Consider the following 19,504-nt stretch of genomic DNA (forward strand, 5'->3'; position numbering starts at 1 on the left):
CTCCAGGGGGACAGGCCCTTCTTCTCAGTGGGACATTGATTTGTCACTCCCTTTTATTCACAAACACTATAGCTTGTCATCATGAGGTCAAAGTCACAAAGCCATGAGTAGACAGGGTGCTGCTTAAAGAAAGCAATCATATTTTCAAACTATTGCTGGGATAGTAATTTAATAACTGACATGCATGGGACTTTTCAGCTTTAGCTTCATTTTTGTCCATGTCATTTAAAACAGGTCTCTCATGATGACTCTGACCTTGTCCCCTATCCATCTGCAGACCTTTCTTTGGGCCACGTGATGGCTTGGAGCTGCTAGATTAAGAGGAAAATGGCCCTACCCTCAAGTACCTTTCAGTTCAGTTGGAAAGACTCATGGATGAATATTAACGATAAAGGGTGACAAACCGGCTTCGGTTGTTACAGGAGCCAGTGGTGAGTAGTGTGGCAGAGGTATTGCCCAGTAAATGCAGAAAGCATGAAATCAACTCGTTAGCTGAACGGGTTGCTTTTGGGGCTGTGGGTTCTTCATTCCAAGAGCAAAAGTGGAGATTAAAAGGGCCTTATGCTGCTGAAAATAACCTTAAAATAGCTTAAAAAGAGATGGTCCTCCAATATATTAATTCTGTTGGGTTGACTGAATATAGCCTGAACCCTAAAATTATCAAAACCAAAATATTATTTATTATCTATCTGTCTATCATCTATCTGTCTGTCTGTCTGTCTATCTATCTATCTATCTATGTATCTATCTATCTATCATCTATCTATGTATCTATCATCTATCTATCTATTATCTATGTTTACGCATCACCTATCTCTCTACCACAACATTTACATCTTTTGTGGAAAAAACATTCAGATTAGTAGCCACTTCTAATGGCTATTAATCTGTAGCTGATTTGAATGACAGCTAATACATCCGTGCAGTGAGACTATAAACACCAGTGCACACCTTAAAGAAACAACTAAGGGCACATTTCAAAATCAAACTCAACATAGTATCACTATTCCTAAACTAGTTCCAATTACCTCTAGAATAGTTCTACATACTTGCTGCTGCATTTACATTATATTCTTTTATATGATTAACCCCTCCCAAATATTTTTATGCTTTTTTTAGGAGGAAAAAAAAATGTTCTAGGTGCATGCATAAAATGAAGATGTATGCCAGATTTCTAGCTCATGCACACACAGAAATAGTAATCCACATATTCACACAGATAAATGTGCACAATATAAATATAGCATGGGCAACTCACAGATATTTCTAAAGAAAACCTGTTTACAATTCAGCCTAACTCCATAATGGTAATTTATTATTCATTTCCTTCACTGACAGCACTGGGGCATCTTTCGTAAGTTGTGGGACATGCCGGATCCCTCTGACCATCTCAGAGCCCTGCTCCCCGCCTGTTTCCTGAGCCCACGGACCAGCACAGCAGAGGGCCCCGTTCCCACACATACCTGACTGAAGCTCTGGCCAGCCCCTCGGGCTTGTGTGCTGCGGGCCGGGAGCTGCGCCGGGGCTGGCTCACCCAGGGCCAGGGTCTGGTTGCTATGGTAGCTGGCTGGATACTGGAAGGACCCTTCAGGTTTGGAATTGAGCTGAAGTGCACTCTGGGAGAGCAGGCTGGGCCCTGCATTGAAAGTCATTTAGAGCAGTTAAGTGACAGCCTCAGTGAAGCAGAAATGACATGTATTATTTATTGAGAGTAGCCTAGAATTATCACACACACACGATTCCAGCCATTTATGCTTTGAATTCTGAGAACTAAAATGACCATATAATTTGACTCCAGCTCCTAAATGAGATTTTTTTGAGGGGAGGTTTAGAAGTTCTCCAAAGAGTAGATATTTTCAAATGATCTCATCCTGACCTACATACGGACATTTCTTGTGAGACAAATTAGTTAATCAAGCAGTTATTTTTGGACCAGACAATATCAGAAACATTCGAAATAATGTAAAAATCTACCTTATAGTGCATGTTAATTGTGTTAATATAATTGTGGTTCATACTTAATTATTAGGATGTGAGAACACTCAAAACATTCCACTCAGTTACCAACTCTATTGTATAGTGATGTAATACATCAATGCCTGAAGGGTTGAGTGTTTAAAATATTAACAGCTCTTCCTGCATTGTAGAATTCACCCTGATTTCACATGATCTCTGAGGGCTAGTAATCTGCCACCACAGCAGAGCACAGTAGAAAAGGGTGTGCTCTGTTAAAAAGGGTGCCGCTAAATGGCTGGTAGTGCAAGCAATGGAGAAGTGAGAATCACTTCCTGGCCTTATTGTTTAATTATACTTTGCATAAGAAACTGTGTTTTATTTTCTTGCATTCTATGTATGTGAAACCCTGGAAAGAGTTCGTCCATTTTCTTTGCAAGCAAATTTTCTTTAATTAAATTTCATCCTCACTTTGGAAATGAAAAGAAGTATAAGGAGTGTAAGTGTATTTGCCATTTTCCATTGTGTATTGGAGAAGGGATGGAGTATATATAGGGAGTTGGGGGAGGAGGACCTGGCGACACAAGTTTTCTCACGTTGTCTTAACTGCGGTACAGAGTTACTTCTTTTTCGATGGAAGGTAATTATATACACATTGACTATGGCATAATCATGCCATAGTGACAGCCTAAGTGAAGCAGAACTCCCTCTTTGGCTGTTTTAAACAATAGTATCATTTTTGGTAAGTGTAAGTAAATTTCATGCTCCTTCTTTTTTTCTTTTTTAAGAAAAGAACATGGCTTTATGTTTCAAATGAAACTGCAGAGTTGATGCGACATAAGCCTTATTTTGCATAGAAGTACAGTAGTACCTCGATTTTCGAACGTCTCCGTTGACAAACATTTCGGTTTACGAACGCCGTACACCCAGAAATAAGTGCTTTGGTTTTCGAACACGCCTTGGAAGTCGAACATGTCGCGTGGCTTCCGCTGAGTGCAAGATCCTGAGGCCTAGCTGTTGGCTGTTTTCAAACGTTTCAGAACTCAACTGGTCTTCCGGAACGGATTATGTTCGAAAACCAAAGTACCACTGTAATGTGTCCGCTCTTAAAAAGCATTGATTGGTTCACATAATTTTTGCCATTTAAGATCTTCCCCATCCCTCTGATTCTCTGATGGAACTTCTAAACAATGTGAAAATATTTCATCCTTGAATATTGACTAATAAGCCAATTAACTAAAAGAAATAAGACTTGGTATTTTGGAATCTCTACAGTTTCTGGAAAAAAAGTCAAGCAACAAAATAAAAATGTTTCCCTTCAGCCTTAATTTCAATATGAAGGGCAAAACAAAAGTACAATTGTAATCCTTTTTCTTTTAGTTTAGGATACAGAGTCTCAAGAAAACAGTATATACCAGATGGTGAAGTTTGCAATAGCCTGCAAAACAATCATTTAACCCATAGTGACGGTATTATAGGTCTAATCACCAGATATATGATGTCTCTATGGAGAGTGCATATTCTGAGAGTTTCATTCTAGATGCCAGGAACAGACTGTCCCCACTGCTGGAAATCACCAGGCATGGAAACAGAGTTGAGAGGCCCAGCGGATGGGCAGCTGAGATATAGAAGAGCTTCTAGAAGGGAAGGGGGCGCTGATGAGGGCAGAGACAGATGGGGAATAACTGCAAGGAAGAGGAGAAAGAGGTGCGTACTGGGAGAACAGTGCGATTTGTGGCCAATGGCTTTCCCCTTGGTCCCCTACCCTCCTGAAAGGTGACAGCTCAATGCAGGAGAGTGAGCAATGGAGGAAGAACAAAGGCCCTTCTTGGCTGGTGGTCACCATTCTATTCAAGAATGTGTGGCCGCCCACTGAGACTGACTTGGGCTATTTCTCTCAGGGCACTCTGCCCAAGTCCTGGCCACATCCCCTCCCCCACGACAATCCGTCTCCAGGGCAGTGAAAGTTGAAACAGATACAACAGTGCGTGGTCCTTTGGAAATGCCAATAAAATGGAATGAGATCTTGAATCTCATAGAAACAGTTTAACATAATCTATAAAACAAAAGAGTTGCATGTCCTAGCTATTTGCCTTTTAAAGAGATTGCGTGACTTTACTGTGATGAACTTTATTACAGATGTAGTTAGCAAGGTAATCAATTTTATAAATTCTGAATAGATTCATAAAATTTCCTTCAGAAATCTACAAATGCTCTCTGTGTAGGACCTTAAGGTGAAGATTTAAAGTCCTTTTTCAAAGGGATTTCAATTAAAAATACGATTTATGTCCTCCTGAAATACACGTCATGAAATAATCTGATCTGCTCATCTTTTATAGACTCAGTCATGCATTTGATCACTACTCAACAAAAACAAAGCAAGATTCTCTATCTCATTACTTTGTTCGCACATCTCAAGCATGCAACCTAGATGTACTCTGACAAAGGTAATTGCAACAATGAGCAATATATCATCATTTTACAACATTGACACATCACCTGGCAAAGACCAGTCAGGACAGTAGCCAAAACACTGTGTGCATTTTAGAATGATTTTTCCATTGCTCACTAGGTTTCAAATCAACAGCATTTATTCATTCCAGTTTTAAACGTACAGCTATATGAAAATATGGAAAAGGTTCAAATTATAGAACAATGCTTAATTACTTATAATAGAAGTAAAATTTATATATGACTAGCACTTAATTAGCTTTATTTACATTACTGTGCATCGAGATAGAAAATACCAATTTTCCAGAGACTTCAAAAGCATTTATAGATTTGCGCTTTAAGTCCTGATTTTTTTTTCCTACTCCAAAAAGTCTTGTTTGAACTATTGGTGAAACTGGGCTGCAGTCCTGAGGATACAAAGTATACCTAGTGGGCGATGGAGGCAATGTGATTTTGGGGTGGTGGGAGGAAAGGAAGAGGAAGACTTGAAATGCCAACTAGGGAAGTGGAATCTTGCTTTCAGGACAGATAACTGCTTCAGAAGGAACTTCAACTGAGGAACAATGGATCATTATAGAACAATGCTTAATTATTTATATCTCTTAGGTCACAGAGTGTATCTTCTGACACACTCTGGCATGCATACTTCCAAGATACTGACCCAAGGGTCACAGCAGCTTCTTTGACCATTCTGAAGCTTCTCCATCATGAGACAAAGCTGAGCTCAAGTATCTACTCAAAATGACTCAGGCATGGAGGACAGGCAGAGGAGGTGGAACCATTTTCTAATAAATTGGTAAAACTCAAAAGAGTATGTGTCATTGACACACTAGTTCCAACTGGACAGAGGGGAGCAATTCCAAGGGAACTACAGAGATAAGGGACATGGGACCTGCCATCGATCCTGGAAAGACACCTGGAGCAAAGCTCCTTGAATGCAATACCAATATCTCAATAAGTTTTCAAATATATTGAATTCACTAGAGGCCACATAGCAACCTGTGAGAAAAATCACCCTTGTATCTTTTTCCTTATACTTAGAAGTATAAATAGAGGCATGGGGAGGTTAAGAGGTCAGCCAGTGTCATGCAGTTGGTAAATGAAGATGAGACTTGGATCCTCGTTTTCTATCTCCAAGTCCAGGAGCTGTTTTCATTTAACATCAAAGCACACTTTAGGTCATATACACATATGGACGTTTTAAAGTTGAAAAATTCTTCCCTAAGTAGAAGTCAATTGGATTGTGGCACTTCCCCAAGGAACCTCTCGTTGGAGACCCCAGGCATTGGTTGGCGGAAGCTTGTGGTCCACCATCACTGCGATCAACCTCAGCAGGTGGGAAGGCTGCCATGTTAATTTTCTGTGTAAAAATTCAGACTCATTTATAGGTCATATTATCACACACACACTGAAATGTATAGACATTTCTTAAATGAACCAGATATTCTAGTTTTCATGATCATATGTATTCATTTTGTTTGCACAGGTTCAAAGAGCCTTTGTTTGGAATTGCTCATTCTTGACTGCTTTTAGCTGAACACCAGCCCCAGAATCCAGTAAGCCTTAATTAAACTACATACTTTGTAATAACACAAAAAGGGCCACTGGCCTGCAACATGGCATTCCCAAGTCATGATTTAGGTCATAATCTTGCCCCTGGAGTGGGTGGGTGTGTGTTGGGAAAAAAATCCAGGATTAGAATTCAGCAGTCCTGGGCTCTGGTCCACCTTCAGTTTATGAAAGCACAGGTGATATGAAGATGATGGTGATAGTGATGGTGGTGATGATGGTGATGGTGATGATGATGGTGATGACAGTGATGACGATGATGATGGTGGTGGTGATGGTAATGACAGTGATGATGATGATGATGGTGGTGGTGATGGTGATGATGATAATGGTTGTGATGGTGATGATGGTCATGATGATGGTGATGATGGTGGTGATGGTGATGATGGTGATGATAATGGTTGTGATGGTGATGGTGATGATGGTGATTATGATGATGATGATGGTGATGACAGTGATGATGATGGTGGTGATGATGATGGTGATGATGGTGATGGTGAGCATGGTGATAATGCTGCTGCTGCTGCTGCTGCTGATGATGATGATGGTGCTGGTGATAATGGTGTTGATGGTGATGATGGTGATGATGATGATGATGGTGATGACAGTCATGATGATGATGGTGGTGATGGTGATGGTGATGGTGATGATGGTGATGATAATGGTAATGATGGTGATAGTGATGCTGATCATGATGATAATGGTGATGATGATGATGATGGTGATGATGATAGTGATGATGATGGTGATGACGAAGCTAGTAATACCAGCTAACCTGTACTGAGCACTTACTATATTCTAGGGACTGTCCTGGGCAGTTTACATCTATTAACCCACGACATCTTAGCAAGACTCCAATCAGGAGTTCTATCATCCTGATTTATGTTGACAGAGCTGAAGTTCCCACTAACTGAAACCACACAGTTGGTGGCTGGCCTGGGTGCAAGCAAGATAGTCTGGCTTCAGAGTGTGTGTTCTTAATCACACTTCATTATTCTATCTCTACAAATTTTAATCTCGGCAAATTTGAGCACCTAACAAGATAATGGATGTGCAAGTGCTTGGAAAAATATCAACTGCTATACAAATGTCAGCTATTAGTATTATTATCTAATTATCTAACTACATAGCCACATGGTCTGACAACAATAAAACCTTGATTGGCATTCATTTGTCCTGAAAACCTTATTACAGTACTGTCCCATATATCACTTAGTGTTTTCTTTCAACACCCTGTGAGCTTCATTTTACAAATGAGACATTCAAGGCATAGATCATTACAGTGGTCTGTTTGAAATTAAAAGCAAAACCAAATAGAATTGAGTGTCAGAGTGTTATCCTAGCCTGAAATTCCTCTCTGTCAACCTCAAAACTCATTCTTAAACTTATGAAGTGTTGCTTAAATGCCACCTCCTCCATGCAGCCTGTACTGATGCCTGATTGTCCAGGCAAAATTAACCCTACCCCACCCTGCCACCTTAACCCTCCAAATAGAACCGACTCGGAGGAATTTTAATTGTTTAACAGCAGGACTTTGGGACAGTATTACACATCTAAAAGGAGGGGAGTAGGATAAGAGCAGAGAGTCTGAAGCCTTATGGTGAAGGCAGCAGGACGCTGTGTTGAGATGCTGGGGCGACAAGACCAGGGCTTTCCTGCAGTGCAGAGAAAGGAAGGCAGTAATTGAAGAAGTCTTAACTGGGATAGTGGCTGCAGCAGGGCAGGAGAGAAAGGTGCACATTTAAGAGACATTTTAAAAGACAAGTTCATGGGGGCTTAGTGACTAAGTGCACAGGAAGCGAAGGAAAGCCAACAATGACTGGACACGCTTCACCTGACCACTGGAAGGATAAGACTACCACCGGCATGCCATTGGGTGCCTGGGAGTTTCCCATAGGAAGACTGGGAGTTTCCCACAGGTGGACTGGGTCCTTCCCAGGACCCAGCAAACAGGCCTGACTATCATCATCACCAAACACCTTCTGTTTCTACAAGTTTTAAGGTGATTTACTGGGAGTTGCTAATTCTTGTCTGCTTTAGTTGAACATCTGTCCCAGACCATAACAAATATTTTTTAAATGAGTGTGGAAAAGCAGAAACTCTCACCATGGGGCATTTCCAAGAGAAAGATTGGCAGGGGATGTGTGTGTGTGTGTGTGTGTGTGTGCGCGCGCGCTGGGGACTCAGTGTTTTGGAGAAGGACGGGCTTAATTTTTAAATTACAGAATTGGAGGAGATGGTGGGAACATATGTATGTAGTTAGAAAGGGACTCTGGGCTCGATTTTAATACTGGCTCTAACATAACCCGACAAACTTAACCTTTCTAGGTCTTAAATAAATCCCAAGATCAAAGTTTGATTATACAGAGGTTGCCAAAAAAATGTATACACATTTTAAGAAAGGAAAACTGTATTAAAATTGTGATTCTATATATCGATAATAAAAGATAAATACAAGTTATATTTGACTTCTGCAATTACACGAGGTGCTCAAAATGGTTACCATCAGTGTAAGTTTAATACAGTTTTTTTTCCTCCTTAAAATGTGTATATTTTTTTTGGCATCCTCTGTATGCACTGGAAATCTTGGGGAAAGGATGTGGCTGTCAACATCATCAGTAGTGGAAGCTGAAGGTATAAGAACCAAACAAGGTCTTCAAGGGGTAATTAAGTTACCAATTTAATTCCAAAGGATCATTTTATCATGAAAATAAAAGTGTTATTAACAAGAATGCACTAAAATAGACAGCTACTAGAACTAAGCAATGTCTCCAATGGGTCCTCAGTGAATGTTTTGTGAGGCTGCTAAATCTGAACAATCAGAGGAATAATAAACACACAAACTGAGATAGATGCATTGAGGACTGGAAGCCTGACAGCCGCAGCTTTGCTTCTATTTACATTTGTCAGGAAGTTGAGAAACATTCTTTACTTACTCTTAGGTTAAATTGATTCTTTCAAAATGATATAAGATCTTATCTTTATGTAGACCATGAAAACTAATGCCAGCACAATTCACACATATCTGTAACTGACAGAGAATTTGCATTTATTTCCACTTTTCTGATATCCAATTTTTGTGGAAGGTTAAGAATGACATGAAGGTTAAGTATTATTTTATTTTAAATGAGAGTAAATTCTTAGAGCAAAATCAGATAAAGAGAAAGGGGAAACCTTTTTATAGAAAATATTAAGAAAGAACAAAGGAAAAGAGGTGGTGGAAATTATATATATATGTATATATATACATATATATACACACACACATATATATATGGTATACACACACACGGATTGTTATAAATTACAAAATCAATGAGAAAACTGACAATTATTTGTAAAATTATTGGATTGATTTAAATCAAGCTCAAAGCACTTTAGTCATGTCTAACTATAAAGTTAACTTTATAGCGTAAAAATACCGACTTTTGTTTAAATTGCCCCACTAATCAGTTTCATTTATAGCAGCAGTTTCTTCTTCACGGGTTGTGCATGAACTTGCCAATTTACAAACTTACTTGGAATAAGCAGTAGGTAGTGGTGATAAACTGGTTGTTTTCCCCTAATCTTCATTAATAACATAAAAGCTCACATGTATGAGTTTTGCCGAGGATTTCCCTGAAAACGGCGGTTCAGTCTGTCTACCATGCCCCCAAAAGCTTGTGATTCAAGGAAGCTTAGAGTGATGTGCTTGTTCGATGGCAGGTGTGTTTTTAAACTTCATTTCTAAGTCTCCATCTCCTGAATGTTGGTTTCATCTGGTCAGCGGCTTTCAGTGTGTAATGTTTTATGTAAAAATGAACACTGTAATGGTCCCAGGAATAGAGAAGTACTCATTAAGTTTTTAACCTGGTGTAGAGTCCATCAATGTTATTGGCTTAATTAGGATGCTTTTCCAAGTTTGAGTGCACAGGGAATACTGTACACTAGGCGAGAGCTGTTTCTTTACATCTGAATGCAATGGAAGGAAATGAGCAAAATGACACGGATCACAAAAAATAAACTTCAAATGTAGAACTTTAGTTTCAAATGTACAGCTCAGGAACGTTTTGTGCATGGCATTTTACATGATGCTATAATCACAGAATGGTATGTTTTGTAGTTCACTCCCATCTCCAAGTATTTCCTTGCAAAGGTTTATCTTCAGGTTATTTACGACTTAAACAATTAATGTAGTACAAACACAGGAAAAGCATTATATTTGTTTATAAATTAATAGTCAAAAGATAATAGACTTGTGTTTCTCGTTATCAATAATTGTGAAAAGAAATGAAAATGAATACAAATCAGTTTAGAAGAAAACAAAATTTAAAAGCTAAATCCTGAAAACACTATAATTTATTTATGAAATTATACTGGCTTAAAGAACCCGTTTTTGACTTGCCAGAGTCTGTGAAGACTCTTCCTTAGAAATCTGTGTGGCTGGCATGTGCATTTTACTCAGGGCCTTGATTCTGGGTGGTGAGCACACAATGTAATATACAGATGATGTATTATAGAAATATACACTTGAAACCTATGGCTTTTTACTAACCACTGTCACCCCAATAAATTTAATTAAAAAAGAAGAATCTTCTCAGAGGACTTCTTGACCCTTTGATCATTTTCTTAAAACTACAGCAGTTCTCAAACTTTTTAATGTCATAACCCTTTCACATTCTTAAAAATTTCTGAGGACCCCAAGAGCTTTTATTTATATGCGTGCTATAGAATGCTATTTACTGGATTAAAGCTGGGAAATGTTTAAAACAGGATACTTCAAACTAGGGTTTCCAGGTGGGAATCCCCGCCTGTTTTCAGGAACTCTTTTCGCTTTCCCATTCCCGAATCCCAAGAAAAGTTGGTCGGGAAATTGGGAAAATTGGTTTCTGGAACCCAGTAATACCACAATGGGAAATAAACGTTCTGCTCACAATGTATCTCTTACACATTTTTCCTATTTATCGCCAGGGTTTCCGGGCGGGAATTTCCGCCCATTCTCGGGAAATTTTTTCAGTTTTCCGTTCCTGAATCCCAAGAAAAGTTGGTTGGGAAATCGGGAAAACTGGCTCCTTGAACCCAGGAGGCTGGTAGTATCGGCCGTCACTTTTGTGGAAACGATTCATCGTGGAGAACAGAAAACAGTTTATATCTCGGGATTTGGGAATGGGAAAGCGAAAGGAATTCCTGAGAACAGGCGGGAATTCCTGTGCATAAACCCAACTTCAAACACGTTCCATGAATCATAAAGCAAAGATACTATCATGTGATGTAGCCGCTGGAAATGTCCCCTGAACTCTCGCTGTGTGAGAATAAGCAAGGAAAGGCAAGTAACACTGAGGACTATGTGAAAACCAGTGCCTTCGCAGAGCCCTGAAAGGGTCTCGGGGACCCCCGGGATTCCGAAGCCCATTTTGAGAAACCCACTCTACCGTTTACTGGCTTTGTCATTGCTTGTAGCGATTATCTACCTGACCTTGTAATATTTAGACTGATTAATTACAACCCTTTGTGACTAGACTATAAATGCCACAAGGACAGAGACTGTCTGCTGGTGTTAATAAGTGCTGAATACATACATTTAAAAAATGAATGACTAGAACACTTACCTGTGCCTATAGTTATGCAATTAAAACCCAGTATATTAAGATTTGATTGTATCAGTTGCTTTTGAAGTGACTTACTGATTGATTGGTGGCAGTTCTCATGTTCCAACTTCTGGGGGACTCCCACAAGACATCTCCATAAGGTACTACCAGGAGACCCCTTCCTTCTGCTGTCCTTCAGGAAAAGGCTGTTATTCTGACTCTGTTTTTTTTTTTTTTTTTCTTTCTTTACTTTTTCTTATGCTCATGCCAGTTCTGAAACTGTCCTTGCTTTCACCAGCTTACACTTGATCCTCATATTAAAGTTTTGGTTATCTATGGTGCTTTGATGGTTTCCCAATTATAATTATATTTTTAGTAGAAATTTTTACCAGTCTCCAACTTTGTACTTGAGCCAAGGAGACCCTGGTAACACAGGTCAGAGTGATGTTTTTAATGACAACTACATGGTTCTCTCTCACTTAGGGAATCGATAAGGGCCATTTGGTACTTTATGCCTTTGCCGATCCCTCAATTTCTAGATTTGCCTGAGCTGGTGACCTCTTTAGAGAAGATATAACATGCTTCTTAAACGTCTATGTGATAGAAGGAAATCAAAGATAAAGAAATTAAACATTAGCTGAAAAATAGGTAGAGATAGTACCTGGAAGGAAAGATAACTGCAGTACCCTAGAGAATGGTACTATGCCCTGTGTGACATCTGGGTGTCACACCTTCCATTTCTGCCACTGCTAATGTCCCCTTGCCTCTACGACACCAAAGGCAGTGGGGGAAGTGGGTGTGAGTGATTTGGGAGAGAAAACAAATGGATGCATTTAGTATCTAAAGACAATTTTAGACTTGGAACCATGAGATACTTCTGGAAAGGGGACTAACTCATTTGTGTTTCAGAACTTGGACCAAAAGGCATATGATGAAGAGATTTCACAGGGAATTAGTAATCTGAAGATGAACTCAACTAACTTGAATAAATTCATTTCCAGGAAACGACTTGGGGTCTCCAGCGTTCAGGTGACAGTCCTTAATCACTGGTGGAGTGAGGGGACCAGGAGGACTTGAATTCCAGTCTTCTGGCCCCACGGGCACGATGGGCTACCTTGTACCCTCACCCGAGGCTCTCCACCGTCTCCACCTAAGTAAGGACCTGGTTGCCACCATAATAAAGTCTAAAATCAAGCAAACCAGTCCTCTTTCCCTGAGCATGACATCAATATTGTGCGTCACTCGATTGATATATTTCTCATTTTCATTTGTTTATTCTAAAAACCTGACATTCCTAAACCACTTCTGCATCCTTTGGTGCCACACTTCCCAGGGATTATGAAAATATTCACGTCACAAGGATGTCTCTCACCTTTCTTATTACTGTGTTGCAATACATGGAATTATATTTTAAAGAATTTTAACCATCTGATCTTTCAACTATCCTCTCGCCATACAGAATTAAGTGTATTCACAGTAACTAAATGAAAATGACTAACTATAAATCAATAGCAAATAATATATCCACCTCTGTCAAACTACATATGATTATTCCATATGGATTCCACCTGTTCAGAATGGTATCTAATATGATTGATTCTTGACTTTTACAAATATATTCTGATTTTAAAACTCAGAATAAGAGAACATTCCTTTCTTTGCCATAACATTCAGGATATATGAAGCTCCTAAGATTTTCTTCCTAATATTTTCTAGAATACGGTGGAACTTCAATTTGTCAATATACTACAGAAAGAAATAAGTACTGTTTCAAAATATAATATTTAAACAAATTAATCCCTATAAACATATGTTCTTTTCTCTCAAGTTGTCCATTCTATTTCTGATTTTGACTTACAAATATTTTTGTTAATTTTTGGCTAAGATATAATCACCTTATCTCTGTGTTTATATCTCCACGGATGTGTGGATTAAATATGGTCCCCAGCAGTCTGGGTCAAGCTGTACATTTTGTGAGACACTAATGGCCCCAAGCATCTGACAGTAACTTTTTTTCCCCATCAAAACAACAGTATTCTCCTAGTGACTCTGTGACACATATTTGTTAGAATTGAAATTACACAGCCGGCAGTCATGAAATAGTGGCGGGTGGCAAAGGTTGTATACATTATTTAAATATTGTTTAGGATAGCGTTTTCTAAAAAAAAGTGCCAGCTGTTAGAAAACTCTGGTAACTGTATGACACTCTAATCAGTGCAGTAGAGGAGTTACTGCCAGTCTTAGGCTCAAGAAGGTGGGTTCACTCAGCTTCACATTTTATTTTAATCAGACCTTGGAAAGAAAAATGACAAAAGCTTTTAAACACAACAAATTAAATTCTGCGTGCTTAGGGTTTGAGATTACATGCCATTTTGAACTTTTGCAAGCTAGTTTTAGACTGTATGTAGTGTTGTTTTAGTTTCTTTGGAATTAGCACTAAGAGACTGGCTCTCAAGGGCAGCGTGCCAGGTCCAATTTAGTGCTGGTTGTTTCATGTCTGTTCTAGCTAATGATCCATTGATTGAATAATCACAAAATCAAGGGACTATCAGAATCTGATGGGTTTGTGCTCATGACATAAAATGTGTCAACGAGTCACTAGATGTCTATGTGTTAAGTTTATATACCAAGAATATAAACACGGGAGGTTGTTCTAGTATTGAGTGGAATGCTGTGCTGGTTGTTCTCTTTGCTCCCTGTAGTAATTCTCCACCCTTTTCCCAACATAGGTGGTATCACAAGGGTCCCTTGGCATTTGTTTTATGAATGGATCTGGCCAGTGGGGGGCAGAGGAGGACCCAAGAAGAGGAGGAGAGAGAGAGAGGATAGGATATTTATTCCCGCCATGCCTCTTGACTCTGCTGGTCCTCGTCCCTACACGTTTCTTTCAGGACTCAGGGTAGCAAGGCTTCTGTCTGTTGCTACTCCCTCCACCTCAGCAGCCAGTGTTTGTTCCCTTAATCTTGCCCACTCCTTTATAAGTAGGAACTGAATTAAATTCTCTTCAGTTAAACTCTTTTGAGTAGAATCTATTTCCATCTGAACCCTGCTACAGATAGAAGTAGGAATTGGGATTTTTATTTTATAAGTACTTAAAATTAGCAATAATTGATCCCTCAAATGAGAGTTACATACTCCACATTTAAAAATTAATTTCCTAAGTTTTACTCAATTAATGCAGTCTCAAACTTACTCCAAAAATATTAAGAACAAATAAGTGTTTCTTAAGAATTACAATATTTCACATTTCACTGTGGTTCAAATACTTAGGCATAAAATTTTGGGGTGGTATTTTCATTACTATTTTTTTTCTTTTTGAGGTAGGTGTGTGTGTGTGTGTGTGTGTGTGTGTGTGTGTGTGTGTGTGTGGTGTTGTTTGTTTTGCTTTATTTCCTTCCCTATCTTCAAACAAGGAAGCTTGCAGGCTTACAGAAAGAACAATTAACTAAAATCCTAGGAGTCTTCAGACAGATAATTCAGTACATAATAACATAACTAACCTTTCTGAAAAACAAAACTTCAGCTGTTAACAATTTTGATTCAGTGGATATCAAAAGTCTGTTTCTTAATATCATTATATTTTTTATTATTTTTTATTATTTACTTTTAATTCTACTGGATTATATCAAAGACTGTGGCCTGCCTATACATTTTAATTTTTAGGATTGTCTTTATCATGTACCTGATCAATTTTTGTAAATATTCCTTGGACATATATAACAAATGTATATTATCATTCAACAAATGTAACTTTAAATTAATTTCATACATTAATTTGTTAATTATGTATTCCAACTTTCTGTGCCTTTTTGTTCTAGTGCTAGTCTGATTCTGATAAATGTGCACTGAAATATTCACGATAGTCATCAACCTCTTTCATTTTAAAGTATTTTTTTGTTTTGATAGCCAGATGCTATGTTGTTTGGTACATACATGTTCATTAGACTTTAGTATGAGTTTATCACATCTTTACAAGTTATTTTCACTATATACTTCTTCTTTGACCTAGCTTGGTGCTTCTGCAGGAAATTCTACTTCATCTCACATTTTCTTCCCAACCCCACTCTGTGTTTTTTGTATTTGCTGTCAATACTATGTCTACTCCTTTAATTTCAATATTTACTTCATTACTAGTAGTGTCTTGGGAGGGAGACACTAATAGGAGACACTTGTCTCATAAATATCATATCACTGTTTTGTCTTTGTTTATTACAAATTTGAATTTTCATTCTTTCCACAGAGGAATCCAGTGCTTACATGTAGTGCTACATTGATAGAGTTGATGCACCTCTTTTGAATTGGTTTTTCTCTTTTTACTCTCCCGTTTTTTCTATACCTTCCAGGTATTAAAAGTTATCCCTTATCTTAAACTCATAATAAAATGTCTGTCTATTATTATGTTGAAAAATGAGATATCCAACATTGTTCTCCCTCCCAAGACAAATTATTTTATCTCTGCTTTATTGCTCTCTAATGGAGTACATGTACCTCAAATATTAATTAACTACAGTTGTAACTACAACTACTGCTACAAGAGAAATATATTTATTGACTCAGAGAAAAGACAATCCTACATTTTATGTAACAATCCTGCATTTAAAAATATAAAATACTGAGAACAAGAATAATACAAATCATGCGTCTTACTTCAGCAGTGTTATCGAAGAGATGCATATGGGTTTAAATAAATCTGAGTATGCATGACGGTGTTATCCTAAGGATAGTGGTATTATAAAGATTATAGAGAAAATAAACTAATATGTAAATTAAATGGTTTCAAGATCAGTACACTATTATATTCTTATGTCTTCCTTTTCTAAAGCAAAGCTTGATGAGCATTCAAGGAAATTATTTTTGTTTAAATCAAGGAATAAAATGCTCCACTGATTTCTAATGTAGAAACTATCAAGGTAGCATGTTTTAATGGTCTAATTTTTTTTGGTTTTCGTGGGATTTTATTAAAATAAGTCAAGAAAATTATATGATTTATTAAAATGAGGCTTGTTTCAACTCACAGCACTTTTATTTCTAAGTCCCAACCACTCTGGTTGAAAATATGTAATTAAATGGAGGTAAAGAAACCTTTAAATACTCTATTGAGATGAACATTGCAATGTAAGATAGCTAAATATAGAAATGTAAGAAGTTATTGCATAATACTATAGCATAGCATTGAATAGTTCTGCCTATATTACATGAATCTTTTTTTCTATTCTGTTGTATTATTTCTATACTGTTCAAAATCTCTACCAACAATCATCTCTATGAGTAAAGCATTGTCAATTCATTTTAAAGCAGACACTGTGTTTATTAAACACATATATGATGAGTTCATGCAATGTGCTGGTCTAGATGCCAAGAAGAGTATCATATTAGTGAGAATCACCAATTATAACTGGTGAAAAATTTAGATGCTAATTAGTGGCTTAAGAGAGTTTCTAATCTAACGTGGGCGGGGATGAGGTAACGTAGGAAGGAAGGTGAAGACAGTGGAGTGAAATGGATAGAACAAGTATAAACCTATCTCGAAGTTCTATTATATATGTCTCATGATATTAATTATATTAGAAAAAATAATGGCATAGCACTGTTATGTTTTCATCGCCTTCAAGCATAATGGTCATTTGACTTACTTTCACTTGTTGAATAATCCTGTGGGTCCAGTATTCCTGATTCCTGCAGTGATCTAATACAGGAGTCCACCAGCTCAAGGCCTGTTGTGAGCTCATCTTCGATATCCTTCTGACCATCTGAAACACAATGCATTAAAGTGATAAACGACACTTGAAATGTTCATATTAAAGCTAAAGTCTAGCACTTAAAAATCAAGTGTACCCTAACCAAAGGTATTACCACTATGGTGTTCTCATTGGGTATCACACTATTCCTCGGTCAACCGGTCTGAAAAGTTAGGAACAGCCAATGCCACGTGTCCATGAAGAACATAAAGTGACAAGGGAACTGGGAAAATTTAATTCCCATGAAACTGTGAGCTCTCTTAACACCCTCATTTAATTTTAGTCTCAGGGTATTGTCATCTTCATTTTTATAAGTCTCTTTCTAAAGTTCACAAGAAAATTAATCAATAGATGCATGTAGAAGTAAATGTGTGTATCAAGAAGCTGTCCTTTACCTTGTGATTGCCAGTGAAACTGCTCTTCTGCTGAACTGTAAAAAAGAGAACACATAGGTATAATGCATCAGTTAGAGGCACAAGGATACTGAGGCTATAAGACACAAAGGCACATTGGGGCGATGATGGTGGTCCAGGGGACTTCCCTTTACTTCTTACTGAGAAAAGGGACCCCATTTTGGCACAATCTTAACTTTAATCCATTTGCTGTATATACCCCTTTTGATGCACAGGTATTAGCATGTTAAAATGGACATTGTCCAGTAATTTCCAGAACAGCTCAGTTTTTACAAAGCCTGCCCTACAATAGTTTTCACATCCATTTAGTTCTACCCAATTTCAGTTCTTTTAAAATATAAGTCTGAACCATTTTAGTTCTTTTAAAATATAAGTCTGAATACTCATGTAGACTTTGTCAGGTAGTCTAAGAAAGAAATAAGTTTCTTCTTTTTCATTACAAAGAAGATGAAATAAACCTGTGCCTTCTTCTAGACCTATCACATGAGCAGTTCCTTTCAGTTCATTATTATAGCTTAAATTAAGTAATTTAAATATTATAACACTTTTACCACCAGTTGATTATACAGGTCCCAAACTCTCACTTGACAAATTCATCTTATAAAATGACACCAATAGAAAGGCTTGTTCATATACAGGGCATGCCAAAGATATTGTACAGAGTGCATCTATGCAGGCAGCATAGATTCATTTTAAGTGATTTATTAAATATATAAATACATTTAAAATGTCTAAATATAAACAACTCTTGTTATATATGCACAATTTCTGACATGCCTCCTTTTACATGTCAATAATTGAGAAATCTAGATGCTAATTACCAACAGGCATCGTTTTGAGAATGATTTTCTACACGACTTTCACCACATCTTTTACTCTGCTCAAGCAGCGTCTATGAATAGCTCATCAGTTTCACAACAGCAAGTGGATTTTAGAACTTTAATCTGTAAGTTGGAGATGGCTTCTGAATACATTTGCGGGGGTGGAAAAGGGAATTCTGGTATAAATCAGTGTTCCGAAAAGCCATGAGTGATATAAATGAATACAAGAGTAATCCCTCAGGAGACATATGACTTTTATAGGGTATCTTTCTCTGCAGCCAATCCATTTTTGCAAACCGGAAAATGGTTTTACGATGATGTGAGCTATAGACAGTAGATACATGAAATAACATTACGAATTCAGTCCAATGTAACTTTTCCTTGCATCAAAAAGATGTGTTATATAGCAGTAACATCTAACTACAAAGTTTAACACCTACAATAGAAATGTAATCCTATAATCCATATTTTCAAACTTGTATACCCACTAATATAGAAGTAGAAAATGCTTTCATATTTGTAGTATATTTGTAGGTGGGATAATAGCCCTCTCCTCAAAAAGATGTATCCACATGAAATTCTTAGAAATTGAGAATCCTTACAGGAAAAAGGGTTTTGTACATGTAATTATGTTAAAGATACTCAGATGAGATAGTCCTAAATCCAATGACACGTGTCCTTATAAGAGAAGAGGAGAGACACAGAGGAGCAGGCCATGTAAAGATGGAAGCAGAGACTGGAGTGATACAGCCACGAGCCAAAGAACACCTGGAACCATCAGCACCTGGAAGAGGTAAGGAAGGATCCTCCCCTCAAGCCTTCATAGGGATCACAGTCCTGCCAACATACCTTGATTTTGAACTTCTGGCCCCCCAAACTGTGAAATAATACCTTTCTTTTGTTTTAGGACACTCAATTGTGGTAGTTTGCTATGGCAGCCCCAGGAAACTGATACAATAAAACTGTTCTGTTTCATCCTGCATGATTTACTA

General features: G+C 37.8%; 1 protein-coding gene across 5 annotated transcripts in view; it reads right to left on the reverse strand.

Annotated features, from left to right (window-relative positions):
• CTNND2 (catenin delta 2) overlaps nt 1-19,504 on the reverse strand; it is an 831,455-nt gene that overhangs the window by 375,419 nt on the left and 436,532 nt on the right. For all 5 annotated transcript variants that reach the window (XM_074329072.2, XM_088796434.1, XM_074329071.2 and 2 more), the window contains 3 exons: nt 17,674-17,708; nt 17,174-17,290; nt 1,464-1,636 (listed from right to left, as the gene is read on the reverse strand). In XM_074329072.2, coding sequence (XP_074185173.2) covers nt 1,464-1,636; nt 17,174-17,290; nt 17,674-17,708 — 325 coding nt within the window. The remainder of the gene's footprint in view (nt 1-1,463; nt 1,637-17,173; nt 17,291-17,673; nt 17,709-19,504) is intronic.

This window comes from Rhinolophus sinicus, chromosome 3 (assembly GCF_057876585.1).
Source record: "Rhinolophus sinicus isolate RSI-liver-muscle chromosome 3, RSI-T2T, whole genome shotgun sequence".
Classification (NCBI taxonomy): Eukaryota; Metazoa; Chordata; class Mammalia; order Chiroptera; family Rhinolophidae; genus Rhinolophus; species Rhinolophus sinicus.